At 39.4% G+C, this 24,524-nt stretch overlaps 1 protein-coding gene across 7 annotated transcripts in view; it reads left to right on the top strand.

Annotated features, from left to right (window-relative positions):
- FBXW11 (F-box and WD repeat domain containing 11) overlaps positions 1-24,524 on the top strand; it is a 132,409-nt gene that overhangs the window by 84,110 nt on the left and 23,775 nt on the right. For 4 of the 7 annotated variants that reach the window (XM_082652024.1, XM_082652027.1, XM_082652025.1 and 1 more), the window contains 3 exons: positions 6,599-6,824; positions 15,971-16,157; positions 16,958-17,048. In XM_082652024.1, the coding sequence (XP_082508150.1) occupies positions 6,599-6,824; positions 15,971-16,157; positions 16,958-17,048 (504 nt within the window). Of the gene's footprint in view, positions 1-2,899; positions 2,963-6,598; positions 6,825-15,970; positions 16,158-16,957; positions 17,049-24,524 lie in introns of all 7 variants that reach the window. The other 3 variants (XM_082652029.1, XM_082652026.1, XM_082652030.1) reach the window with 1 other exon arrangement.

The raw sequence follows: 24,524 nt of genomic DNA, 5'->3' as shown, positions 1-24,524 counted from the left end.
AGACCCCAGGACCCTTTTTCCTCTGAGCATCTCTTGTGTCACCTGGATTACTCTTTGGAAATGATCCTCTGATCAGTGTAGCTGGAGGGCAGCTTTTTCCCTTTGGCATCTTTTCCTGAAGGCTTTATAAGAGAAATTGAAAAAAAAAATGTATTCCAGCCCCCACAGGGCTCTATTAAATACAGTTTTACTAAATTGTATGTCTTTATCCACTTTCATCAAGCCTTAAGAGAATAGTTGCTATTTTTATCAGAGGGGTTGTTTTCTTTTCAGCTATGTAAATAAACACCATTTCTCTGTTTTGGAATGAAAGGAAGAATTAAATTTTCTTACTGGAAAGACGGTTGTTTCTTGCGTAGTCCGCAGGAACTTCTGACGTTTTTATGTTTCCTGCCTGAGTGAGGAAAGTATTGAGGTAGGTTACGTCAGAATAGCTCTGGTGGATTCAGACTCCTGTGTTTTAAAACTCTGGAGTTCAAACCCCTTTGCACATATACCTCCTTCACACATTTCCTGGGCTGCCTGGAGACGAGGGAGCGGGAACTTACTTCCCATCTCTCTTCCATTTGGCACGCTCACCTCCATGTTCCCAGCCATTCTTTCTTCTTGCCACTCTCTCAGAACCCAGGACATTGTGATATTGCAAGGATGCCTTTGTAACTACCAGTCAGATCCAGGTGATATACTGAGTCACTGTTCCCACTTTGTTCATTCCCCTAAGGAAACCTGTCAGCTTTATTAATCCCTAAGTCCTTCAAGATAGCAGTAAAAGGAAAATTTGAGGGAGGAGTACTACTTGTGTTTCCCTATTCTTCATCCCCCCTTTCCCATTCAGGATCATTTATTGCTGCCACCGCTTTAGACCTGCTTTGGACACTTGGACACACTTCCTTCCTCTCTGGCTCATGGTTGACTTTAACATATGGAGCCCTGCCCTCCTGCCCCCCTTCCCCATTGCAGACCTCGGTGTTATGCGGCTTATAAGGTTTTATCAAGGAAGCCAGTGGGTTTTCCCTATTAGGCAACCATCTGGAGTCTTTCTGTCAAAGTCTGAAGTTAGAAAAGCATGAGAAGATAACACTTGGGGGAAAGTAGTATCTTCAAAGCAGGGCATAAACAGAGTTTATGAATACCCACTATACACAAAGCACTGTGCTGGTAGTCTCAATCCCCACAACTTTGTGTGGTTTGTATTTGTCCATGGGTAGAACAACTTGCTCAGGATCTCTCTGTCTCTCTCTCCCTCTCCCTCTCTCTCCCTCTCCCTCTCTCTCTCTCTCTCCCTCTCTCTCTCACGCGCGCGTGCGTGCGCGCGCGCGCGCACACACACACACACACACACAGAGTGAGTGACTAAATCTGGATTCCAACTTCTGTCTTTGGTTTCAAAGCCTTTGGCTTTTCTACTACATCATTCTACATCTCTTTTTTTTTTAATTTAATTTTATTCATTTATTTAATTTTTGGCTGCCTTGGGTCTTTGCTGCTGTACGCGGGTTTTTTCTCTAGTTGCTGAGAGCAGGGGCTACTCTTTGTTGCGGTGTGCAGGCTTCTCATTGCGGTGGCTTCTCTAGTTGTGGAGCACAGGCTCTAGGTGCGTGGGCTTCAGTAGTTGTGGCTCGCAGGCTCTAGAGCGCAGGCTCAGTAGTTGCGGCGCACGGGCTTAGTTGCTCCGCGGCATGTGGGACCTTCCTGGACCAGGGCTCGAACCCGTGTCCCCTGCATTGGCAGGCAGATTCTTAACCACTGTGCCACTAGGGAAGCCCTCATTCTACATCTCTTATCAGAGCCTGCTGTGAGACCTGCAGAGCACTAGTGTCCAGTGGTGATTCTTCTGCCACCACCTACGTTGGGTATTTTCAAATGGAGTGTTTGGAAATACTGTATGTGCCCAAACATTTTACAACTTGACGAACATAAAGGAAAAACAGGGAAAATTTGAGAGGTAGGCTTATTCCCTATAGGCAGTAAACAAGCTCTTGTAAACACTGATAAATAGATCTATAGGATCTTTTCGACTAATACTACAGGACAAATTTTATAGTTTAAATTTTGTACCCCAATCTTGGAATTTTAGGCTTGGGAAGGAATCTTAGAGAGACTGCTATCCATAAATGAGTTGTTATTCCTTTCAGAACACAACTCTCCCACTTCCCCTTCTCATTAAGTTTCCATTTAGCTATTAGGTAGGAGCTTCAAAAGGGAAAATCCAATCATGTATAATCTCCAGTTAATGGGCATCTATTGAGCGACTAGGTCACCAGAAAGAATACACAGTGCCTCTTTGTGCAGTAAACACAAAAATCAAAAGCTAATGCATTCCCAAGGCAAGCCAGATTGTTGCTGGCTAACAGCATCCTCCTCTTAAGGGAAAAGGTTGGGGCACCCACCATGCTTGCTAGGGGAGATTGCAAAGCCATTCCAGAAAAACAAGGCCATCAAGGGAGGAAAGAGAAAGGCAGGGGGCCTTCCAGGGCTTTGTCACTTCTAATTGCTGATGGCTGGGGTGGGCTACTGAGTAGCAGACATTCTAGTAAATGTTTTGTGTAATCATCAGGAACTTAGTGGGTCTCTGGGCCTTCTTTCTTCAGGTTAAAAGAATAACGGGGATGATTGAGGTAGAGCTTCAGCCCCACTCCCATAATTTAGCCTGTTTTCTAAGTACACCCAACCTTCATAAAGACTTTATGCTTACTTTTGTCCAACCACTAACTAATGATTGATCAAAGATGAAAACACCCCTGTTGACCCAAAATGGCATGTGTTAGCCACAAGCCAAACAGCTCTTGGGTTGGTGTTGGTACACTCCAGTTTGGGTTTTCAAAACTATATTTTGGTGTAGTTATTTAGGATTTGCAAAACTCGGCATAATTCAAATAACCTGTTTTTCCCCCCTTAGAACACTTCAGTTATGGAGGATCAAAATGAAGATGAGTCCCCAAAGAAAAATACTCTTTGGCAGGTAGGAATGACGGCGCACAGATAAGATAGCAATTGACTTACTGTAGATAAGATGCTCCCTCAGCTCCTGTCCTCAGTGAAACTAAGAGCCAAGTACTTTTGTTTTCTTTTGTGCAATTCTGCTAGTTTCAGGATCCACCCTGGGACTTCCCTGGCGGTCCAGTGGTTAAGACTTCACCTTCCAATGCAGGGGGTGGGGGTTCGATCCCTGGTTGGGGAACTAAGAGCCCACATGCCTCAGGGCCAAAAAACCAAGACATAAAACAGAAGCAATATTGTAACTAATTCAATGAAGACTTTTAAAATGGTCCACATAAGGAAAAAAAAAAAAGAATTCACCCTAATTTATCTTCTGTTCCTTAGGGAAGTGTCATTATGAATAGTAAAGAATTTAGGAATTCTCACCAAGATTCTGAAGTTGGCTGCAGCCCAAAATATTCCGTCTCTGGGGCCACTGTCTAAGCCAAAGATGGACAGTGGTGGTGTCCTTTGTCACCAGAATGGCACCATGCTGCATACCAGTGTATGCACCGACCTTTTCTCCCAACCGTCACCCTTCTCCCCCATTTCCTATTTGTTTGCCTTTTCCTTTTAAATTCAGTTTCCTTCTCTCCTACCTCTATTTTAGTTTTCCAGTTTTCCTTCCAATCCCCCAGTTTTTTTGTAAGGCGCGGGATGGAGAGCATATAAAGTTTCATGATTTCATGTTTTCATCGACCATTATGGTACACATAATTTTTCCCTTCATGAAGATACAAATAAAGGCAAAACAAATCTAAATCTGAAGAGAATAATGATAAAAAAAAAGTTCTCTGGGTTCACTTGTTTTGAATCAAAGGAGTTAGCAAGAATAAAGTGTCCCCAACAAATTTATGATGAAAAGAAACAAAGCAGTGCAATTCCAGGAAGATCTTTCTAGGCCAAGCGGGTGGTTAGAAATAGAAATGGAAAATGTGCTGTAGAATTGGGCACATACTGTTATTTTAGGGGGAACTGTGTGCAGACTGACTGCTGTTCCCTCCACGTCTGGTATTTTGCAACAGGATTCTCTTTAATTTACTATTGCTTTTCAATTCACAGTGGTTCTTAACACTTTAGCTTTCAGTTTTTTGTTTTTTTTTTTCATCTGCCTTTCAGTCAACTAGTTAATGGTATACCGATGCTCTAAGGGGGCTAGATGGTTAGGAAAGGAACCCTTCTGTAAATGAAATAATAACCCTTTTGCTTATCAAGTGAGATAATGGGTGTGAAAGTATTTTATAAACAATAAAGCAGTACACAAATGCAAGTTGTTACCATAATTATATTTAACCTGTTAGGAAAGCAATTATTTTGGCAAGTATTATGAAAAAAATATAGAAAGAAAAGGGGAAGGAAAAATATGTAGCTTTCTCTCTCAAGATTAGGCACTTCTAACATTTTCATTTATATTCTTTACTTTTTCTTGGCGTGTTTCCCTTCACACAAATTATTGTGATCATATGCTATATAAAATTCTTTTGTCCCTAATACTATTTCATAAACATGTTCTCTTGTTATTAAAATCTTACTTTATAAACCTAATTCTAATGGCTGCATCGTAGTATTTTGTGTAGATGTATTATATAATTCACTTTAACCAGTTGCCTGTAACTGGGTAGTTTTTTCTGAATTTTATTATAACATTATGGTGAACATCCTTATGCTTAGAAGTAGCAAAGGTGCTCCTTATGCTAGCTGATACTCACCACAGCAAAGAATGTTTACTTCGTCTGACTGTTCTTAATGCTGATGTTTTGGTTCTGTTTGATATGAATGTTTTACTACAAGCAACATCAAAAATCTCTGTTCAATGCTGCCCCCTGGTGGTGCCCGGTGTCAGTGAGCTCTCCCTCACCCAAATTTTAAGGGAAAAAACGTTCTCAGACAAGGAAGTGGTAAGATAAGTGAGGTGGGAGATTAATGCCTTCCAGGTTTATACCTCTAAATGTCGATATAAGAACTCACTTCAGATATGAAGGATTTTTAAGATTTTACCAAGGAAGGCCAAAGACTCCTTTGGATATTTACAAAGGATGTCTTCTTTCTGGGATGGGTTCAGTTCACTTTAAGTTAGGGGATATACTGATAAAAAAAGCTCTTCATTCTTCCCATGTAAGACTTCTGAAATAAGCTCCTAATGGAATTAATGAATGTTTGTGATGCAACTCTTCAGTTTTCAAAATTCTCTTATATGTTATTCTTTCTAGTGTTACACATGAAGGGGCATTCAGAATAGTGATGGACAGATGACTTGGCAAATGTTTGACGAAAGTATTGAGGTTCTTTTGTTTGTAAACAGGGAAATTACTGAGCCTCATAATATCAGTAGCAGTTGTGGTTCAGTCTAGGGATTTAGATTTTTTTGGATATTGTTGTCCAGATGCAGTGCATGTAGTTTCAGTGTTTTTGTTTGTTTGTTTTGTTTTTTTGGCTGTGTTGGGTCTTCGTTGCTGTGCGCGGGCTTTCTCTAGTTGTGGTCAGCGGGGGCTACTCTTTGTTGCGGTGTGCAGGCTTCTCATTGCGGTGGCTTCTCCTGTTGCGGAGCACAGGCTCTAGGCGTGTGAGCTCAGTAGTTGTGGCGCACGGGCTTAGTTGCTCCGCGGCATGTGAGATCTTCCCGGACCAGGGCTCGAACCCGTGTCCCCTGCATTGGCAGGCGGATTCTCCACCACTGTGCCACCAGGGAAGTCCTAGTTTCAGTTTTTAAAAAGTATACTGATTTTATGTAAGGACCATGTAGATTTGATGAGAGATGCAACTATTTAGTATAGGAGTCTGTGGGATATCCGTAAACCAACTAAATAAGATGAGGAACTTTTCAGGTATATGTGGTTTACCTTGGGTCACTTTCTGAGTAGGTGATTGAAAGAGACAGTGAAAGTCTGTAAACTATTTTGTCAGCAATTAGCAGCCCTGGAAATAATACGGAGGAGATTGAAACTGTTAGGTAAAATGAAGCTTTTTAGATTGAATTGCTCTCTGATTTCTCCGTTACATAGACGAGTAGTTTTCAGAGTGAGGTCCCTGAAGTGCAGTCTCTAGACCAGCAGCATCAGCATCACTTGGGGACTTGTTGGAAGTGCTCAGGCTCTACTCCAGAACTGTAGGATCAGAACCTCCGCGGTGGGCCCAGCAGTCTGTGTGTTAACAAGCTCTTTTGTTATTCTGATGCATGCACAAGTGTGAGAACTATTTGCATAGATGAATATAGCTTTACCTTCCAACTTTGAGGAAGGAAAACAAACCATCAATAATCAATCAGTTGCCACTTTGCCAAGTTGAACAGTTTTTCTAAGATGGTCTTCTCCAACCTTAGTTAGTTAACTGATAACAGCACGATTTTGGAATAAGCATTGGAGAATGATGATTTAAGACACCATTTAGCTTTAGATAGAACTCTAACTTTATCATTACTTTAGTGACTAATTCGAGTACATGGACCCTGAATGCTTTTTTAATTATTTCCTGAATTAATTAATAAAGGAATGAGTTTGGCTTTAGGGTAAAACTGGCATTTTAAGAATAAATACACAGGGCAAAAAAATGTTTCTGATGATATGCTCTTAAGATTTATTTTCCTTGTCAAACTAATTACTTTTTTGTTTTTCTAAAATAGATAAGTAATGGAACATCATCAGTGATCGTCTCCAGAAAGAGGCCATCAGAAGGAAACTATCAAAAAGAAAAAGACTTGTGTATTAAATATTTTGACCAGTGGTCTGAATCAGATCAAGTGGAATTTGTGGAACACCTTATTTCACGAATGTGTCATTACCAGCATGGACATATTAACTCTTACCTGAAGCCCATGTTGCAGCGGGACTTTATTACCGCTTTACCAGGTAACCATGCTTGTCTTTTAAAAAGCTGAGAAGTGGAAGAATGCCCAGCCCAAGAGCCTAGACGGAGCCGAGTAGGTGTTTGTGAAATGAATGAATGAGTACAGCGTGAGACAGCATTTCTTTGGGGCACATACTGTACTTTAATATGTGGTACTTGAAGAGCAGTTATAATTTAGCATCTATCTAGGAACTGTAGGCAGTTTCTGTGATTACTAGTGTTGATCATTGGTCAATACTGTTGCTACATTAGTGAATTAATGCTGTACTTTTTATTTTGATGTGGTGTCTATAGAATCTGCATTTTGCCTTTATAAGTATTTGTTTTTAATATGGGACAATTTTTCCTACAGTGTTTGGGAAGTGTCCCCAAATTTAAGATGTTCATTTATATCTGAAGTGACACTTAGGGAATGGCAGAAAAGTATTGGGGAAATTGATAGCATGTCTTACTACATTTCTTAAAACTTATTTCTGCATCCTCTCCCTCACTATCCTACCCCTGCATGAGTGTGTTCTTCTCTCCCTTTTCTCTTTCTCTGTCTCTCCCTCCTCACCCCCTAGTTAAGTTTACTTTGGTTTAAAAGAAAAAAAAGACTACTTTTACAACAGTTTTAGGTTCACAGCAAAATTGGGCAGAAAGTACAGATTCCATATCCTCCCCCCCACCCGCAACAGCTCCCAGCACAGCCTCCCTGCTATCAACATCCTACACTACAGTGGTACATTTGTTACAATACATGAACCTACACTGACACATCACTATCACTCAAAGTACATACTTCAAGGTTCACTCTTGGTGTTGTACATTCTGTGGCTTTTGACAAATGTATAGTGACATGTATCTACCATTATAGTGTCACACAGAACAGTTTCACTGCTCTAAAAACCCGCTGTGCTCTGCCTGTTCATCCCCCTTTGATTTTTTTTTTAAATTTATTTATTTATTTATTTTTGGCTGCGTTGGGTCTTTGTTGCTGCGCGTGGGCTGTCTCTAGTTGCGGTGAGCGGGAGCTACTCTTCATTGCGGTGCACGGGCTTCTCATTGCGGTGGCTTCTCTTGTTGCGGAGCACAGGCTCTAGGTGCGTGGGCTTCAGTAGTTGTGACACATGAGCTCAGCAGTTGTGGTTCGCGGGCTCTAGAGCGCAGGCTCAGTAATTATGGCACACGGGCTTAGTTTCTCCATGGCATGTGGGATCTTCCCAGACCAGGGATTGAACCTGTGTACCCTGCATTGGCAGGCGGATTCTTAACCACTGCGCCACCAGGGAAGTCCCCCTCTTTGATTTTTGGTCACTCGTTAATTCTTTTCTCTCCGTGTTCTTTTTTAAATTTTTTATTTTAAGTTTGTCTAGGTAAGATAGAGAGATTTCACTCTTGAAGAGAATGTGAGACTGTTGGCCAGAACGTTCTCCTCTAACGTGGTCAGGGTAACCTGGAGGTTACAGCTGCTGTGCCAGGGTATGCCTTAGAAATAGCCAGGGATAAACCAGTAGCATTGCCACCAGCCCTACCCTTTTTTCAGAGCTTCTGGATGGCTCCTCAAAGAGCAGCTTCTCTCTTAGCCTGTCTGTGATTTACAGTGCATCACAACTCCATAGTCTTAAGTATTTCCACAGTAGACAGGACCTGGGTTCATGCCTCAGGCCTGAAACCTGGGGCTGCAAAGTGACATGCCAGCCTCTGATTCCTAATCCCTCTTCTAGAACTTATAAATTTACTTTCTACAAAGGGAGTGTTTTAGGGATATTTGAGAGTTAGCTTAGAAAATTTTGCCCCTACTGTTCTTTTTATGCTGAAATGTAGCATTATTTTCCTCATTTCTTGAATTAGTATTTCTAGAAAAGCAAAACATGAACCCTCTTTTTCTAGAATCATAGTATTTAATTGCTGAAGGGGATCTTAGCCGTCAGCTAGTGCTGTTCCTCATTGGGTAGATTATGAAGCCAGGGATCAGAGAATTGGGTGAAATGCCTAAGATCATACATCTTGGTTATTGTGATTTTGCAGGTGATGGTGGGGGTTGGTGCAAAAGCTAGTACAAAAGCTGAAATCACTTCCAGTTAAGATTACTCTGGACAGTGCCTTAAACTGGCCTCAAGTATACATGGTTTACACCCCAATTCAGTAACATTTACTTTTAATTATAAGAGAGAGAGTGGGAGAGAAGAGCTATGCTTCTAATTGCATGAGAGAGAGAATTATAGGTGAATTTGAGTAAGATGAGTGCACATGTGCTGCAGCTCCTCTGTATGTGCAGCCCAGAACTCAGAACCCCCCTCATCTAAGACTTTCTACTGACTCATGCTACATTTCACACCAAGAAGAGACAGGGTAGTTTTTAAAGTTGACAGTTATACTTGTTCCTCTTAAGTGCTTTTAAATAAATGAAGCTATGCTTCCATTTTTTGAGGCAAATCCATTCTGTTTGCTTTCTGTTGTTTTGGTTTATTTTTATTTTTTCCCTATAATTTGCCTCTCAAACATTTTAGAGCACCAGGGAATTCAACTTGTATTTACAGAATATCCACGAGGTGGCACTGTTGTAGTTCTCTTGATTTGCAGAGTATAGTTCAGAGGCAGCCCCTTCTCTTGGGGAGTGTACAGAATTGGAGAAGAGACAGAACAGATGAACATGTGTTATGTATATAAATATGGTTAGTATAATTGCATACAATTCAGTTTTCATTACAGCGAATTTTAAGGCATTGTCCATATCTCTGTTAAAGTGGAATTTTGTGGTATCGAGTATTACATGAAATGAACGGACCATTGGCTGGGACATGGAAATATTTTTGTTAAAATGCTATTTGTTTTAACAGGATTTGATCTGAACATATATACATATGTCAGTATATATCATACATATGAATCTAATAGCTGGGGACAAGCTGGCCAAGTTGATTGTGTTAGTTAGTGTCTAGTAGACTTGGATTAAATCTGGCATTAGTTCCTTAGCACAGATCTTGCCTTAAGAGCATTAGGGGAGAAACAGGTCCATGTGTTTGTTCATACTTAGATTTAATAATGTGTGGAACAACTTACTAATCATTATCCTGGTTTGGTGTTTAACTTTTACTGTAGATGATCCTTAGTTTGAATTTTTACTTTGTTGAAATTGACAGTCTACTTAAGACTTCTTTTGATTGTGAAAACCATTAATTCTATAAAAACGGTCTGTAGTTTTGACTTTTTAATGCTTACTGTGAATATCGTACCTGTCAGTATAGGGAAAACGGAAAATGTTTGTGGTCTCTGGCTCCTTTTGGTTCAGTGGAAAAAGTGATAATTATGATATGCTTTTCTAAAAATCATGGTAAATGTTTAGTCTGCAATGTCAATTTCTGCAGGCTAAGTTTGTGGTTTGTAAGAACTGTTGTTAAAGGGAAAATTTATACCATTTGAAGTAGAGACAGATTGTACTTCAAGAAGGACGATAAGCATTGGTGATCTGTTTGGTGAGGTGTCTAAGCAATTAAGAATTTTAAAAACACTTACCTTCCTGGCCATGGTTTATTCTTTTGTCTCATCCTCAAGTAAGGATGATAAACCATTATGGACTGTGAATGTGACAGAGATTAGATCAGAGGTCTTGGGAGATGTGGAAGAACCAGAGTGTAGGCTTTAGGCTGGATGCAGGGCCAGAGATCTAGCATGACAGAGTGGAAAGATGATGGGTGTTGGATTTGACAGCCCCTCCATTTGAATCCCAGCCCCTGCCCCTAATGGTTATGTGAGCTCACTTTTTGGATCCTCAGTTTCCTTATCTGTGTGGGAATGATAATAATACCTTATAGGATATTGTGAAGATTAAAGACATTGTATATAATATGCCTAGCATCTGGTGGGTATTCTGAGGATGTCAGTTAAAAAAAAAAAAAGCCCAGAGAGGCAGGAAGCACCTGCAGTACGATTTATTGCCAGGAAGTTTTAATTATTCACCCACTGATTTCCGAATTGATTCATCCTGACATCATTTAGGTAGGTGTGTGTGCCACTTTGTTGGCATAACAAAATGTTGGACTTTGTGACCTGAGCATTTGTGTCTGAATCCTTAGGTCAGTATATTCCAAGTTAAAGGCATCCACTGACAGACTTTTGCTCTCAGGAAAGAAAGTTTCTAACTTCAGATTTTACAACTAGATCTGTGACTAGGGAGGGGGAAGGGACAGCAGGGGTGGGTGGGGAAGGAAATTTCTTTGCAGCTGCTCTTTGAAATGTGTTTCTAAAATAATAAAAGTTTCTGTAATTGTATGATCTAAGCAGCTGTCTTAAAACTGGCTATAGTCAAGGGCATTGAACTGACATTACACATTTGAGTTTCATTTTGGTACAATGTTATTTACATATTGAGCTTTGAAAATTCTGCCTTTTAATTGTTTTAATTTATTATTGAAAAATTTCCAGACCTTCATCTGGTGCCTATAATTAGCAACAGCAGCACTTCTTCAGCACTATGTGTGCAGTATTCTGGACTCATTTTCTGAGGCCATAATGTGTCCTCTTATTGCCTTGGGAAGGGGGGGGTGGCAGGAGATGGGGGCGTCTCAGCACCATAGAGTAAATGAGAGCCAGACATTGATACTTAAGAAAATGCTTAGCTTTAACACCTCAGAGCACTTTCTAGCTCAGGCAAATGGACCACCTTATTCAGTAACCTCTTTGTTCTGAACAGTCTTGAAACCAGAAAGTTACAAGGTCTACATGGCTCCTGGGGCTAGTTACTCCAAGGTGCCCAAAATAGAGGTTGTGTGATTCCTATTCTTCTTTAAATATTTAAGGGGTATGAGACTTACTCCAAGCTATTAGTGAGGAATTAGCGATTTGCTAGGGGAGGTGTGTCATATTTTCTCTGCAGAAAGTAACAAGGAAGGGGAATACTGCTTAGCTTCCTTGACCAGTGATATCAGGTAAAGCGATTTCTGGAAGAGGGAAGAAGAGAGACTGACATTTATCGAGTACCTGCTCTGTATCTGGCTCCTGAATAACCTCCTCTTATGAACCTTTCCAACAAGGTTAAGAAGTTCCTTCTCTATAAAATGAGGCTATTTATAGCCTATCTCAGAGGGTTTTATCATGCAGATTATACGAGATGATCCTTCTTAGGCATTTAATATCATTTCTATTTTATGGCAGACTGAGATCCAAAAAGGAAAACTGATTTGCTTCAACCCAGATTATATGGCTCTATAGCCAGTGCATTTTCCGAGAAACTAAAACATGCTGCCCCCTAGAAGGATGAAGTGAATTTAACGTATTACCAAAAGGAAATAAATCAAATCTCATAGATTTCAATGAGATGTTGCTGAATTGGACCAGTGGCATTTGAAAGAGTAGGAAGTATGTGTCTAATAATGAGCTTCTTTCTGCAGAATCTCATTGATAGCCCAGTGGTGTGAGATATTGAGGTGGCGGGAAATCAATGAGGACTAAAAGGGATATTATTGCTATGAAGCAGTAGTTCCCAGCATGTCAGAATTATCTGGTAGTAATTCTTAAGAATGTAGATTTCTGGGCCCCACCATCTAGAGGTTCTGATTCAGTGGATCAGGAGAATATTTAGGAAGCTGTTTCTGCTGCTGTTGCTTCTCAGATTAGTAACCCTAAGTGATATAACCACACAGGCTTCTGAGAACCAGCGCATAGACTACCCAGCCAGGTGGAGGGTTTGGATGCAGCTTTCCCAGTTCATATATAGACCATGGGGATGTGGCAGCCATTGAGGCCTGAAAAGACAGCTATATAATGTGTTCTTGTCTGTTCATTTCCTCTCTCAGCAGAGGATTTGAGAGGGGAGTTGGTTCGGGGTGTGTTTATAACCAATTAGGAGGATTTGGTTAGTGATTAGAATTAACATAAACCTTGGAAAGTGACTGTGTTCTCATATTAAGTGTAGAAACTAGAAGATAGTCAGATAAAGTACCCCAGAATTAGAAGAATTCAGAGAAGAGCTAAGTTTATTAGGCCATGGCCAGAGACTGTAAAAGAAAATATGATTAAAGACGGTAGAGAGATTCTGAAATTTAAAGTTCTGATTAATAATTTGCTAATCCTGTCAGTGGATAGGCACAGGTAGAATCCCATGTGATTTTCCATGAATTTCCCTGATTTTAAATACACTTGGACAGAAGATGAAAGAAAGGGGCATGGAGATACACAAAAAGGTAGCCTGAACCTTTGAGAATGGTATCAAGAAGGCCAAGCCCCAAATATTGTGAAATTGTCCAAAATGGTTAAGGAATTTGGGAGAGTTAAAAACAAATAAAATAATCAACTGTTTGGAGCAAGAACACGAAGAATGAAGGGACAGTGTACTTGGAATAGATGGTGTAGTGGTAATAGAAAGAAACAGCATATTTTCACTCTTCATTTAACTTATCCTTTTTTCTTTCCCCACTAAGAAGAATGGTTTTAAAACCAGAAAGGACAGAAAAATTGTAGTCCAAGAAAGATATGAAGCTGTCTTTAACACAGCTCCTATAACAAGTAGACCTAAAAATGTTGTGTGCCGGGATAGTGACAGAACCTAAGTCTGTGACTTTCAGAATTGTGGAACATTGAGAAGTAATTGGAAACCAGTAGGTAGAGCTACTGGGTACAGTTGTGCACATATAGCTTGTACAGTTGTGAACATACAGCTTGTACAACTGTGTTTGGTAATCCTGCATGATAGAACCCAGAGATGATTGATGAGCAGATTTCCTGGTCTTAAGAACGGGAGAACTGGAGAAGGTGTATATGAGAGCTATTGGCTATTGAATTTGATGTTCCATTCTAGCCTAATTCTCAAATGGATTATCAAAAGTTAATTAGCTGTTGAAAAGACTGTGTAGGGTTGTGTAATCCTAGAAAGGTATAGTATACAGAATGTTAAAAGCTATTATCTCTGAGAGGTGGGGTTTAGGGATTTAAAGGTATTTGCTTATATGCATTTTATAGTTTTTCTATAATGAACATGGGTTATATATGTTTAAAAGTGACACAAAGCAGGTAGTGCCAACTTGTAAACAGAAAATTGCAATACCAACTTTATGTAGTAAGCACCAGCAAGGGAACGTGGAGAGTAACCGTACCAAAGTCACTTGATTTCCTTTCTGGATAAAGTTATGAGACTAGCAAGTCAGAAACATGATATAAAGATGGCAGTGTCTTCATGGGGCCGAGTTTCTCCAAATATCCTTGAGGACTGAATAGAGAGATATGGGCTGGATAATAGTAGTATAAAATCCAGATGATGTAGAACTGGTGGCTCAGTGTTGGTACCTTGTGAGTATTTAATGAATGGGTGTATGATAGCTTGAAGGGAAATATAGAATCACGGGTGCTGTCCTTGGTTCTGACCCATTTAACATGTTTGCCAGCAACTTGGGGTAAAGAGTTACTGCATTTGCCCACCATGAAGATCTGGTGTGGAATATCCACTTTTCTGTATGACAGAATCAGAATTGTAGAGACTGACATGGAAGGGTCAGATAAAGATTTGAAGGTGAATTATAGAGAGGATAACTGTAGACTTCCGTGTGAGCTGCCCTCCCCTTCTAAACTACCCATACAAATACAGAAATTAAGGGGAATTGTTTTAATAGATGTTTTGGGGAGAAGGGCCTAAGATTTTAATTCAACTTACTACCATCTTAGGAGTCTACTGTGATATGACTGTTAGATGAAGGCAGTATAATCTTTGATGGCCTTAACTCTTAATATAATAACGTGCAAGAAAAGATAGTGGTCCAGTGTAGTTAGTCTTCATTATCAGATCATAACTTGGGTATTAGACCTACTATAGAGTAGAACTAGTATATGAAGGGCCTGTAAACCATAATCAACAGTGTAAATAGTCATTCTTAGAGTTGGAAAAAACCTTAGTTTGTAAAGCATTTTTTATGCAGCATCTCATTGTGATATTTTCAAAATAAGGCAGAGATTATTATCCCTGTTTTATACAGATGAGGAAATTGAGGTTCTGAAAGTTTAACGATTTACCTATACCCTGCCAAGTTAGTATGACTATACTCCTTCTATTTATCTTGAAAAAGAGAACAAGTATTAACCCCAAATGGTACTTTGTTGTCTTTAAAATCTTCCTGTAGAACTTTTTTGATTCATACAAGTAGTGTGAGAAAGGACAGTTGTTACTGGCCATTACCATGTTATTTGGTAAAAAACCAAGGGGCAGGGATGTTTCAGTATTGTTTAAGTATTTGTTTCATGTCATAGAAGTTCTAGGTGGGGAACCCAGACTTGAAATTGGAATTTTCCGACTGTGTGTTTAGTTTTCCCACCCCAACACAGAGGAGGCCTGGGGATGAGCTTTATTTCTTGTAGTTGCAGAGGACATGCCCAAAACCACAGGATGGGAGTGTACAGGTGGCAACAGCATTGACCATAGTGATCTTCTTACCTTCGTGAATGTCAGGCGAAGGCTGAATCTTGGTTGTCTTGGAGAGGATACTTGCATTGTGTAGGATAAACGACTTAAGGTTCTAGAATTTTTAGGCATGTGGTTCATGGTTTTGAGGATTTTACCTCCATAAGGAGATGGAGAAATGATTGACAAAAATACATCTTAGTGCACCTGACTTAATTCTTGGATTGTCGTTTAACTTTCCATAAACTTTTCAGATAAGTCAGTGTTTCTCACCTTTTTGTCTCCTTAGCCCCAAGGGATTCACATAGGTCATGTATCAATAGGATGATTTGTTACGAGAAACAGTAAATCAGAGGGGAAAGAATGCAGACTTTGGAGCAAGAGATCAGAGTCCAGTCTTGGCTTCACTACCCTATAATTGTAAAACCTTGAATCCTTTTACCTCTTTCTGCCTCATCTGTAAAATTTGGGGTGTCGTTACCCCATAGAGTTATGTAAAAGAAATCATTTATTATAATGTCTGACAAGTACAGAACTGTCCAGGGTTGGCTTTTACAGACAGGAACTGGTGCCATCAATTGTTTTATCTTAAAAAATCAGAACCAAAAAGAAGTGTCTATGTCTATGTACTCATGCACTTGTATATCTGAAGAACTTTTGATATTACTCAGGTATGTTTCCTGGTTCAGGATTTCTTTATTCCTCTTATCTTTAAGGAAATGGTAACTGGTACGTTTCCATCTCCCTTCCTATTCCTTCATTGCCTTTTCTATTTTGTAGAGCAAGGTTTAGATCACATAGCAGAAAACATTCTTTCCTACCTGGATGCCAGGTCTCTGTGTGCAGCAGAGCTGGTATGTAAGGAATGGCAGCGAGTCATCTCCGAAGGAATGCTTTGGAAGAAGTTGATTGAACGAATGGTGCGCACTGACCCTCTATGGAAGGGACTTTCAGAAAGAAGAGGGTGGTAAGTATTTAGGTTGGTTGTTCCCTTGAAAAAAGTTTATTTGACCTAGGGTCAGTTTGATTACTAAAAAATGCAATTATACTTGCCAAATGTGTTGGCCTATTTTAAACAAGTGGGAAAAGATGAGTAGTCAAGAGTTGGGGGGGGGAGATGTACAGTTTGAGCAATTTGGCTTTTCAAGGCTATGTGTTTATGCTTTTCCTTTCACATTTTCCTTAGGTGATGACACCATTACCAAAAGATAGATAAGAAAAAGGAAAACGTGAGAAAGTCAAATAATGCCATTTTGCTATTAGATATTGATCCTGGTTGAAGATGGAAGGTACAGCAGGCAGGATTTTTCAGAGACAACCTGTTGTCTGAAATACAGCTGTATAGCTCTGTACATGTCAGTACCCTGACAGCACAGAGAAAGAGAGTGCCACAGCTAGGACAGATAGGTGGCTGTGTGAGTGATGGTTAGGGCTGTGCTTTCTTTATGGGAAAAAGTTTGTTCATGTACTCAGTTAGCTTTTTCACAAAGCTACATTAACACTTTTTATCGAACTGTAGAATGAAAGGCTAGATTATTGTGTTGGGTATTCAGAAAATAAAAGGTTAGGACCATGCTAAAGAACTATAAGCTGAAGTAAAGTTGTGCCTAACATGTACATTTAATTGTCAGAAATCCTGCTTTGGAACTGTTAAAGCTCAATGCAAGTCAAAAGACTTGAAAGATACATCTTTGTAAGCACCATGTTTAAATAAAATTCACCCTTTTATGTGCAAAAATGTAACATCTGCTTGTGTTTTTTTGCCAGGGATCAGTACCTGTTTAAAAACAGACCAACAGATGGCCCTCCCAATTCATTTTATAGGTCATTATACCCAAAGATTATCCAGGATATAGAGGTAATTTTATGATTTATCTGTTTTATGGGCTGTTTGTGTCTTGTTCTCAACTTTTTTGTTGTCTTAGTGTTCTTAGTTGTCTAGTTCTAAAATCATAGAACTGTTTTTTTTTTTAAGTTGAAGTCTTAGAGCACATATGTCACAATGTGTAATCTGCAGCTATCCTTCAGAGTAGATAGTGCCTTTTTGTAAAAACTAATCTAACTTTTCTAAAACATGAAATGCTTCTGCAAGACTACCAGTTAATTAAAACCTTAATCCAAAATTAACTTTTTGTTTTAATTTGATGAAATTTCCGAAATCCAAGGCCCAATTTTTCAGGTAAGCATAGTTTTACTTTTTGAGCCATCTCTAGAGAACTAGAGAAGGCACAGTCTCAGTTTCCTCTGTAAATTTCCCATACTTTTTCATTAAAAGGACTCAAATATGATTCTAAGCAATAGTTAAGTGGCTTTTATAGAGCAAATTATGCTCGTGGACCATTTTGGAGTTGAGTGTAACTTCCCCAGACCAGTAAAACTCTGTGAACTTGATGAGAAACATTGGAGATGTTTGATATTGTTCATGTGTTCTAATTAGTTCAGTTTTATTATTTAGCCCTTTTCCTTGAACCAAGAAAGACATGCACAGGCATTTCTGATTAACTCTTTCACATGTGTTCTTGGCAGGTCTTGGTTACTTCACTGATTTCCTCCTTGGCAAAAAAGTTCAACCTTTGCTAGGCAATGCTGTATCACCCATAAAGTTATACTCAGTTTCCCAAACATGAAGTAATCCTCACCCCCAGGTGATAGACATAAAAGTTATTGTGCCAAAATTCATTAATGGAGAAACATGTGCTTTTCTTGGAGTCCCCTCCCCGCTGCCTTCTTTTTAAGGCAGATGTGAACTAATGGAATCGCTTTGTTAACAGTAAATCTGAATATGACTGGAATATCATTATTTCAAATGCAAGCCATTGTCTTGAATATTCTGTTCCCTAAAATGAGCTATAAGTAACCTTTTAGGGTAGGTTAAATGATTTAAAACTTCTGCCATACAAATCCTAAAGTTTAGGAATTAATTGATCCCTTGGCAGTTCAAAACTTAGAATAAATTGCTCCTACAGTTTTAGTAGCTGAAACATAGTGTTAACTTGAACCTTAGGTTGGTGTGTGTGTGTTTCAGGTTAGAGGGATTGTCTTTTACCCCATGTAGTTTTACTAAGACACTGCTTATGCACAGATCTTAGAAACTATATTACTTGTTACTTTTTTCCTCCCAACTATTCTTTATAAAGTATCTCCACATTTCCTTGAATAATTTCAGCAAGTCCTTTATTATAAGAAGGATGATGTCTGAGGTCAATCATTAATAAATAGGAACTCTGGAAGAACTTTGATCAGGTTGAAGATTTGGTGACATATATTATTTAATTCCCATTAGTAGTGTTATAATCGACAGTATAAACTCGGTTTTCTGTGGCATGACAGTATGTGACACCACCTAACATAACCATTTACTCAGGCTGAAATAATATTTTAAAGTTAGAAGGAGGCAGATGTGAGGGAAAATAGAGCTATGGAGGAAAACCCTTTTTGACACAAAACCTCTATATCATGGTGGTCTACCCAGTGGTTCTTAAAGTGTGGTTTAGGAAAACCCACTGGTTGGCCACAAGAGTCTCCTCCAGATTTTTGTGGGCTAGATCTCTTAGTTTAAGGGATGATGTTTTATACTTTGGTACTTTCACTCATAGTAATAATAATAAAAATAATGTACCACGTATAGAGTGTTTACTTGTCCTAGATACTTTCAGCATTTTATAATGCATTTTCTCATTTAACACTCTGGACAATACTTGAAAGTTAGGCCCTGTCCATATTTAAAATTGAGGAACCTGAGGCTCACGCAGGTTAAATAGCTTGCCGGTGATCATACAACCAGTCAGTAGTTGAGTCTGTGATCATCCTTACATTCTTCTGCACTTAATGCAACGTTTTGTGTGCTATAGATCAATGGTACTTCATCAAAATAGAGTTCGTTACCTCTGTTTTGTGAGTGTGTTTTATTCTGTCCTGGGTAGACACACAAAGCAGAGAGTTGTGTCAGTGATTCGTGGGTCAAACAAATGAGAGACTCACAGGCTTGGCTGTTACCCATGTGCCTGGTACAAAACCCTCACAAGCAGACTATAATAATTACAAGTACCCTCTTTTGAGCCCTCGCAGTATACTCATGAACCATGTCGTGTGACTTACATAAGATTATTAATTGCATTTAATTCTTACAGCAAGCTACCTGTCATCCTCATCTGTAAGGAGGGGAAACTGAGACTAAGAGAAATTTTAGAACTTCCTACATAGTTAAGTAGAAGACAAGGGATTTTAACTGAGGTCTGGCCAGCTCTAGGCTTAGTGTTGTTGTTTGTCATTTTCAAAGTAGAAAATTCCAGAAGAGAAGGAGAAAGAGGTATGTTGTTAAATGCCTACAGACTTTTCAAGGTGATCTTCTCATCTTTGTCCAATTGCTTGCAAACTCTTAGTTGAAAAAAGCATATGAGTTAAGATAAGATTAGTTGGCCTTGTTTTAGTCCAGTTATGGCAAAGGTAGTGCTTTAGAGGGTTTTAAGCCTATTGCCAAAAGATAAATTACACCCTGAACATCAAGTGGATGTTTTTGTCCCCCTCCCTGGTTGCCCATACACAGCCTTGGAGTCTCTTGTGTTTTTTTCTCATATGCTTTGCAGGGTTGCCAGTTCACAGCACCTTTTGCTTTCTATCCTTCTTGCTCTACCCTGACAGCTCCAGTTCATGTGCTGGCTCCTGTCATCTATCCATTCCCATATTTGGCTCTGACAAGCAGATGACCTTGCCCTTCCACATTGACCCAACAGAAATTGGCTAATTTTTAAGAAGTAGGGAACCTGGCTTAGTATGGCCAACCCCTATTATTCAGGAAATGAGAATGTGAGGAATGAAGTCTGAAGAGAATAAGAATTCTTAGTTCTCTGCAAAGGTTCATCTCTCATGGGTGCTCTTGCCATACACACACGCATACACACACAGGGGGAGAGAGAAGAGGGGGTAGGGTGGGAGGGAGAGAGTTTAGAGTGCCTCTGAATTGAGAAGGAATTCCTGGAAAACCTGAGGCACAGTCCTAAAAGAAGCAGCCATATTTCCTTTGCTATCTAGAGTCTTAATTGTTATTATCATCCTCATCCTCATTATTATTAATGATGAGACTACTGTTAGGTACTTTGCCACAGTAATTTAATTTAGTCCTCAAATTGTCAAAACTGAGACTCTTAGTCCAAAGTCCATGCTCTTTTCGCCCTACCATGCCGTCAGATGTCCCTCAACAGAGAGGTGGGAGTTGTTATAATAGACTCAAGCAGTCAGAGTTCTGATGTCCTGAACTTGGATTTTTCTCTTTTGCCATCTCAGATTAGTGGCAAACTCTTTCATATAATATGCCTTTTTCCTTTTTTTATTCACTGGATTAAAGCCTTTGAAGCACTCTCCTTGGAACAGACCACTAGTAAAACGATGGTGTGTTGTATCGCACCTTATAATAAACCACATTTTATTCAGGGAAAGTGGGGAGCTTTTTTGTGGTTTGCAAACTTGATATTAACATTGTCCTAACCAGAAAATGCTGAAATTTGCCCACCCACCCAGTTGTGTTTAGGCTTCTAAAAATAATGTTATTCCTTCATACTCAGACATCTGTTTTCACTCTATTGCCAATTTAAATGCTGCTGTATACTCTGTGTATCATGGCTACTTTCCCAGTATTTTGAAAATTTGCACAGGGTAAGGGGATTTTACAAGTTCTCAAAAACATGAAATATTCCTCTACAGTAGCCACACCACATGATGTCTAAGTGAAATGGCAGGTATCTGCATCATTAAAGAGGTGCACCTGTGTATGCCCTGTATTCCTACTGCTGAAGTTAAGATGATTGTTGAATTGCATTTGCAGGCTGAGCCCCTTCCTGGGAATGGTTGGGGAGGGCTCAGGGCTATCAGCATTGAAGATCAGCCTAGACTGAGACAACAGTTCCCGGCAATTTGGTGAGATTTTTTTTGGTCACAGCCTACTCCTTTTGGTCAGTGTTCTCCACAAATGAGAAAGAGCGTCACTGCTACCGTTTGTAGGCACTGTGATAAGCACTGTATGTACGTAATCTCATTTGATCCTTCCAACAGATTTGAGAACGTATATATTATCTTTTACAGAGGAGGAGACTGCAATTCAAACAGTCCAAGTCATTTGCTAAAGCTGCTAATTGACCTAGGTATTTTCTACTACAATGGGCTGCCTTCCATTTTTAAAGGTCTAGTTTTTCTGAAAAAGTCCTGGCTTATATAAGCCAGTTGAGGTCGTCAAATATGGTGGTAGGTAGTATTTTGGGCAGGCACAGTCAGCAGGAAGTGTTGCTTTCTTTTGTGGGTGGCCTTGAGAATTGAGAAGAGTGAAGTCTTAGGAATTACACCGGGTTGGTGTGTAACAAAGTAGTCAGCTCCCTGGTCTCATTTAGTGTCCCTTTCCTGGCATTTTGAAACAAACTGTACTTGTTTTAGGATTCAGGAACCTAATAATTTTTAAAACAGCCCTAGATGGGAACTTCCTAAAATGACCCATGAAAAATGATTTGGTAAGCCTTCTTCTTTTAAAATTCAGAAATGTATTTTAGAAAATAGGCTCGTTCTAAGTGTTGAGAAGCTAAGCCATTTCCTAACTTCTACTTGACTTAGAAGGAAAGCCTGTTATCTAGCAGAGCTTTTGAGAGGTCCTGGCCTCTGGCTCTTGTTTGAGGGTTGGAGATAGAGGGTATGGCTTGGCCTTTTATGTTGGGTAGTGTTCTCTGTCCAGACGTCTTAGGGGGTGGGTGTATCACAGGCTGATCGTGTTGCCTTACCCAGTTTCTCTCTGCTGTGTCCTCAGGGCTTTAGGTACAGTAATAGATTATAGCCAAGTCTCTTGGTTCTCAAAAACATTTTAGAGTAGTGGGAGAGCATGTAGGAAATTCTTTTTGGTATGGGGATTCCCATACGAAAGTTAAAAAAAGTTTTTTCAAGCTCCCATGTGATAGTAAATAAATGTGCTTTTTCTATTCATTGAAATATTATACAGAGTAGCAAAGCTACTTACTGATTCAATAATATTTTAAAGCAATTGTGTATGTTTTAAAACTAAGAACGACGATATGAATTTTGAAAATAACAGCATATATATTGATAAGACAGGTTATGTATTCGTCTTTGTAATACTTTGGGTTTATGTGGAGTCACATTTAGCAGCAACCATCTGGGCCCCCAGGGTGTAGCCTGAACGTTGGTAACCATTGCCAGGAGTCACTGGCCATGAATAAGACTTGTTACCAGTAGGTCTGCCTCCTAAGTCAGCATTTTCCTGGTATGCTTAGCATGCTGACGTGGTTCAGTCACTCTAAAAATACATTATTTCTCTAAATGATTCCAAGCATTGAGTTCAATTTAAGAAATTCTTTATATTCTGAATCCCTTTTTAAAAAGTTGCTCACAGACATATCTGTTGTCTACCTTGGTAGCGGTAGCCACAGTGGGGTAAATTTTTGTTTTTGTTTTGTTGTTTGCTTTTTTGTTTTTGAAATGTGGTTTTATGTCTGACATTTTACAAACTCAGTAGAGATGACAATGCTGGCTAAGAAGCTCTGATTTGGTAGCAGATGGACAGATGAGCTGTTTCTCGCTCATGGCACCTCCATGGTACCTCTTTGCATCCCCTGGATGTTGGAAATATGTGATGCTGGCCTCTCTCAAGGCTATCTATGGGAACTCTTTGAGGGCAGGGCTTATATTTCCAGGCTCCTGTGCTAAGTACTGAGGCCACAAATGAGGAAACAGTTTCCTGTTTAAGTATACATGTATCAGTGTCTCCAATCCTCCATTTCTTTTTCTGTAAAATGAGGACAATAATTTTGGCTTCAGAATTGTGATGATTAAATTAACTGTAAACTATATAAAACACATAGCATAGTGTTATGGAAGCGTGGTACCTGGCATAACATTCAGTAAATTTTAACATTTCAGAGCATACAGAAGCATGTTGCCTTCAAAATAAGAGGAAACATGGTTTGTTAGATGTCAGCAGAACCAGTAATTAAGTGCTTATTGTGAATAAAGATGAGATTTAGCTCCTTTCTTCACTAAAGCAACTAATTAAACTTTTAGCTACTCAGATAATTAGCTACTCAGACATGTCTTTTGAACTAGATCCTGAACTCTCAGGTATAGCCAACTGTAGTCCCTATTGTCCCCTAAATTCAAGGATCAGGAATTTATACTTTGGTTATTCTTAGTGTATCTTTTGATCCTGAAAATCCTTGACATCCATTACCAAAGGTTAGGTCTTCTAGTGCTCTGGGCATGACCCACTTCCTCTTTAAACTTTGCCCACTGGTCTCAGGCTGTCGCGCTGTTTAAGATCCCTTTAGTCCTGCAGCGCTTACAGTTTTTAATCACTCATTTGGCACTGATATTTTATCTGGAGTTGTTACTGATCTTTTTATGTGTTCACTGCCGCAATAGCTAGGGCTATACTTTCTTTGTAGACACTGCATATTTTAGTAGAAAAAGCATGGGCTCAGAGTCAGGAAGAACTGGGTGTGATTTCCAACTCATCCAGTTACTAGTTTTGTGGCCTCAGGCAAGTTAAACTCTTGTTTTTCTTGTTTGTAAAAGGAAAGTAACTGAGGACTTCCTTCCAAGGTTAATGTGTGGATCATTTAACCAAATAAACATATGATTAGAGTATATCCAATTCCAGTTACTGCGTGCCTGTGTATTGCAGTTGCATCCTTTGAAAGCATTATGCTTCCTGTCAGTCTTTTCACCCCATGCCTGGCACAGTCAGTACCTGGAATATACTAACATCTCAGTAAGTGTTGTACGAATGATGAAAGAATGAGAATCCAGGGCTGAAATGTGCCATTCTTATTCCAAAGGAGCTTCAGTCTGGTAGAAGATTAAAAATGGATAATAAAATTCTTGCTATAGTAGTTGGCATGTAGTAGTTGTCAATATCGTTTCTCAATGATCAGGACAATCAGTGCTGTGGATGGATACACAGATTGTTAGTATATGCTTAATGTTAGTGGTGGTCTTCTGCCAGATATTTTAACTGGCATTAGAGAGTGACCCAATGAGTTACTATTTATTTGTATGTTTTGGGTGCAAATGGCATTCTTTAAACGTATTGAATTCTGTCTAGGCCATTTTTTTCAAACCCAACCCAAACTCATTGGAAATCCTGTGACAGTTGCCAGATGGGCAGGGAACATTTGAGGAAAAATATTGTTGGGCTAATGTCTTACTTGGAAAAGAGTGTGATTCCTATCCACAGACAGTTATGCAAACCAAGATGGAGTATCAGTGGTATGCTGTTTCTGGAACCCCAAAGTCTGAACCCTAATAGAATAGTTGATTCACAAAAACTCATCTGTTGCCTCCT

This window comes from Grampus griseus (assembly GCF_964374135.1).
Source record: "Grampus griseus genome assembly, chromosome: 3".
NCBI classification, from domain to species: Eukaryota; Metazoa; Chordata; class Mammalia; order Artiodactyla; family Delphinidae; genus Grampus; species Grampus griseus.
This window is presented reverse-complemented; position numbering and strand designations above follow the sequence as displayed.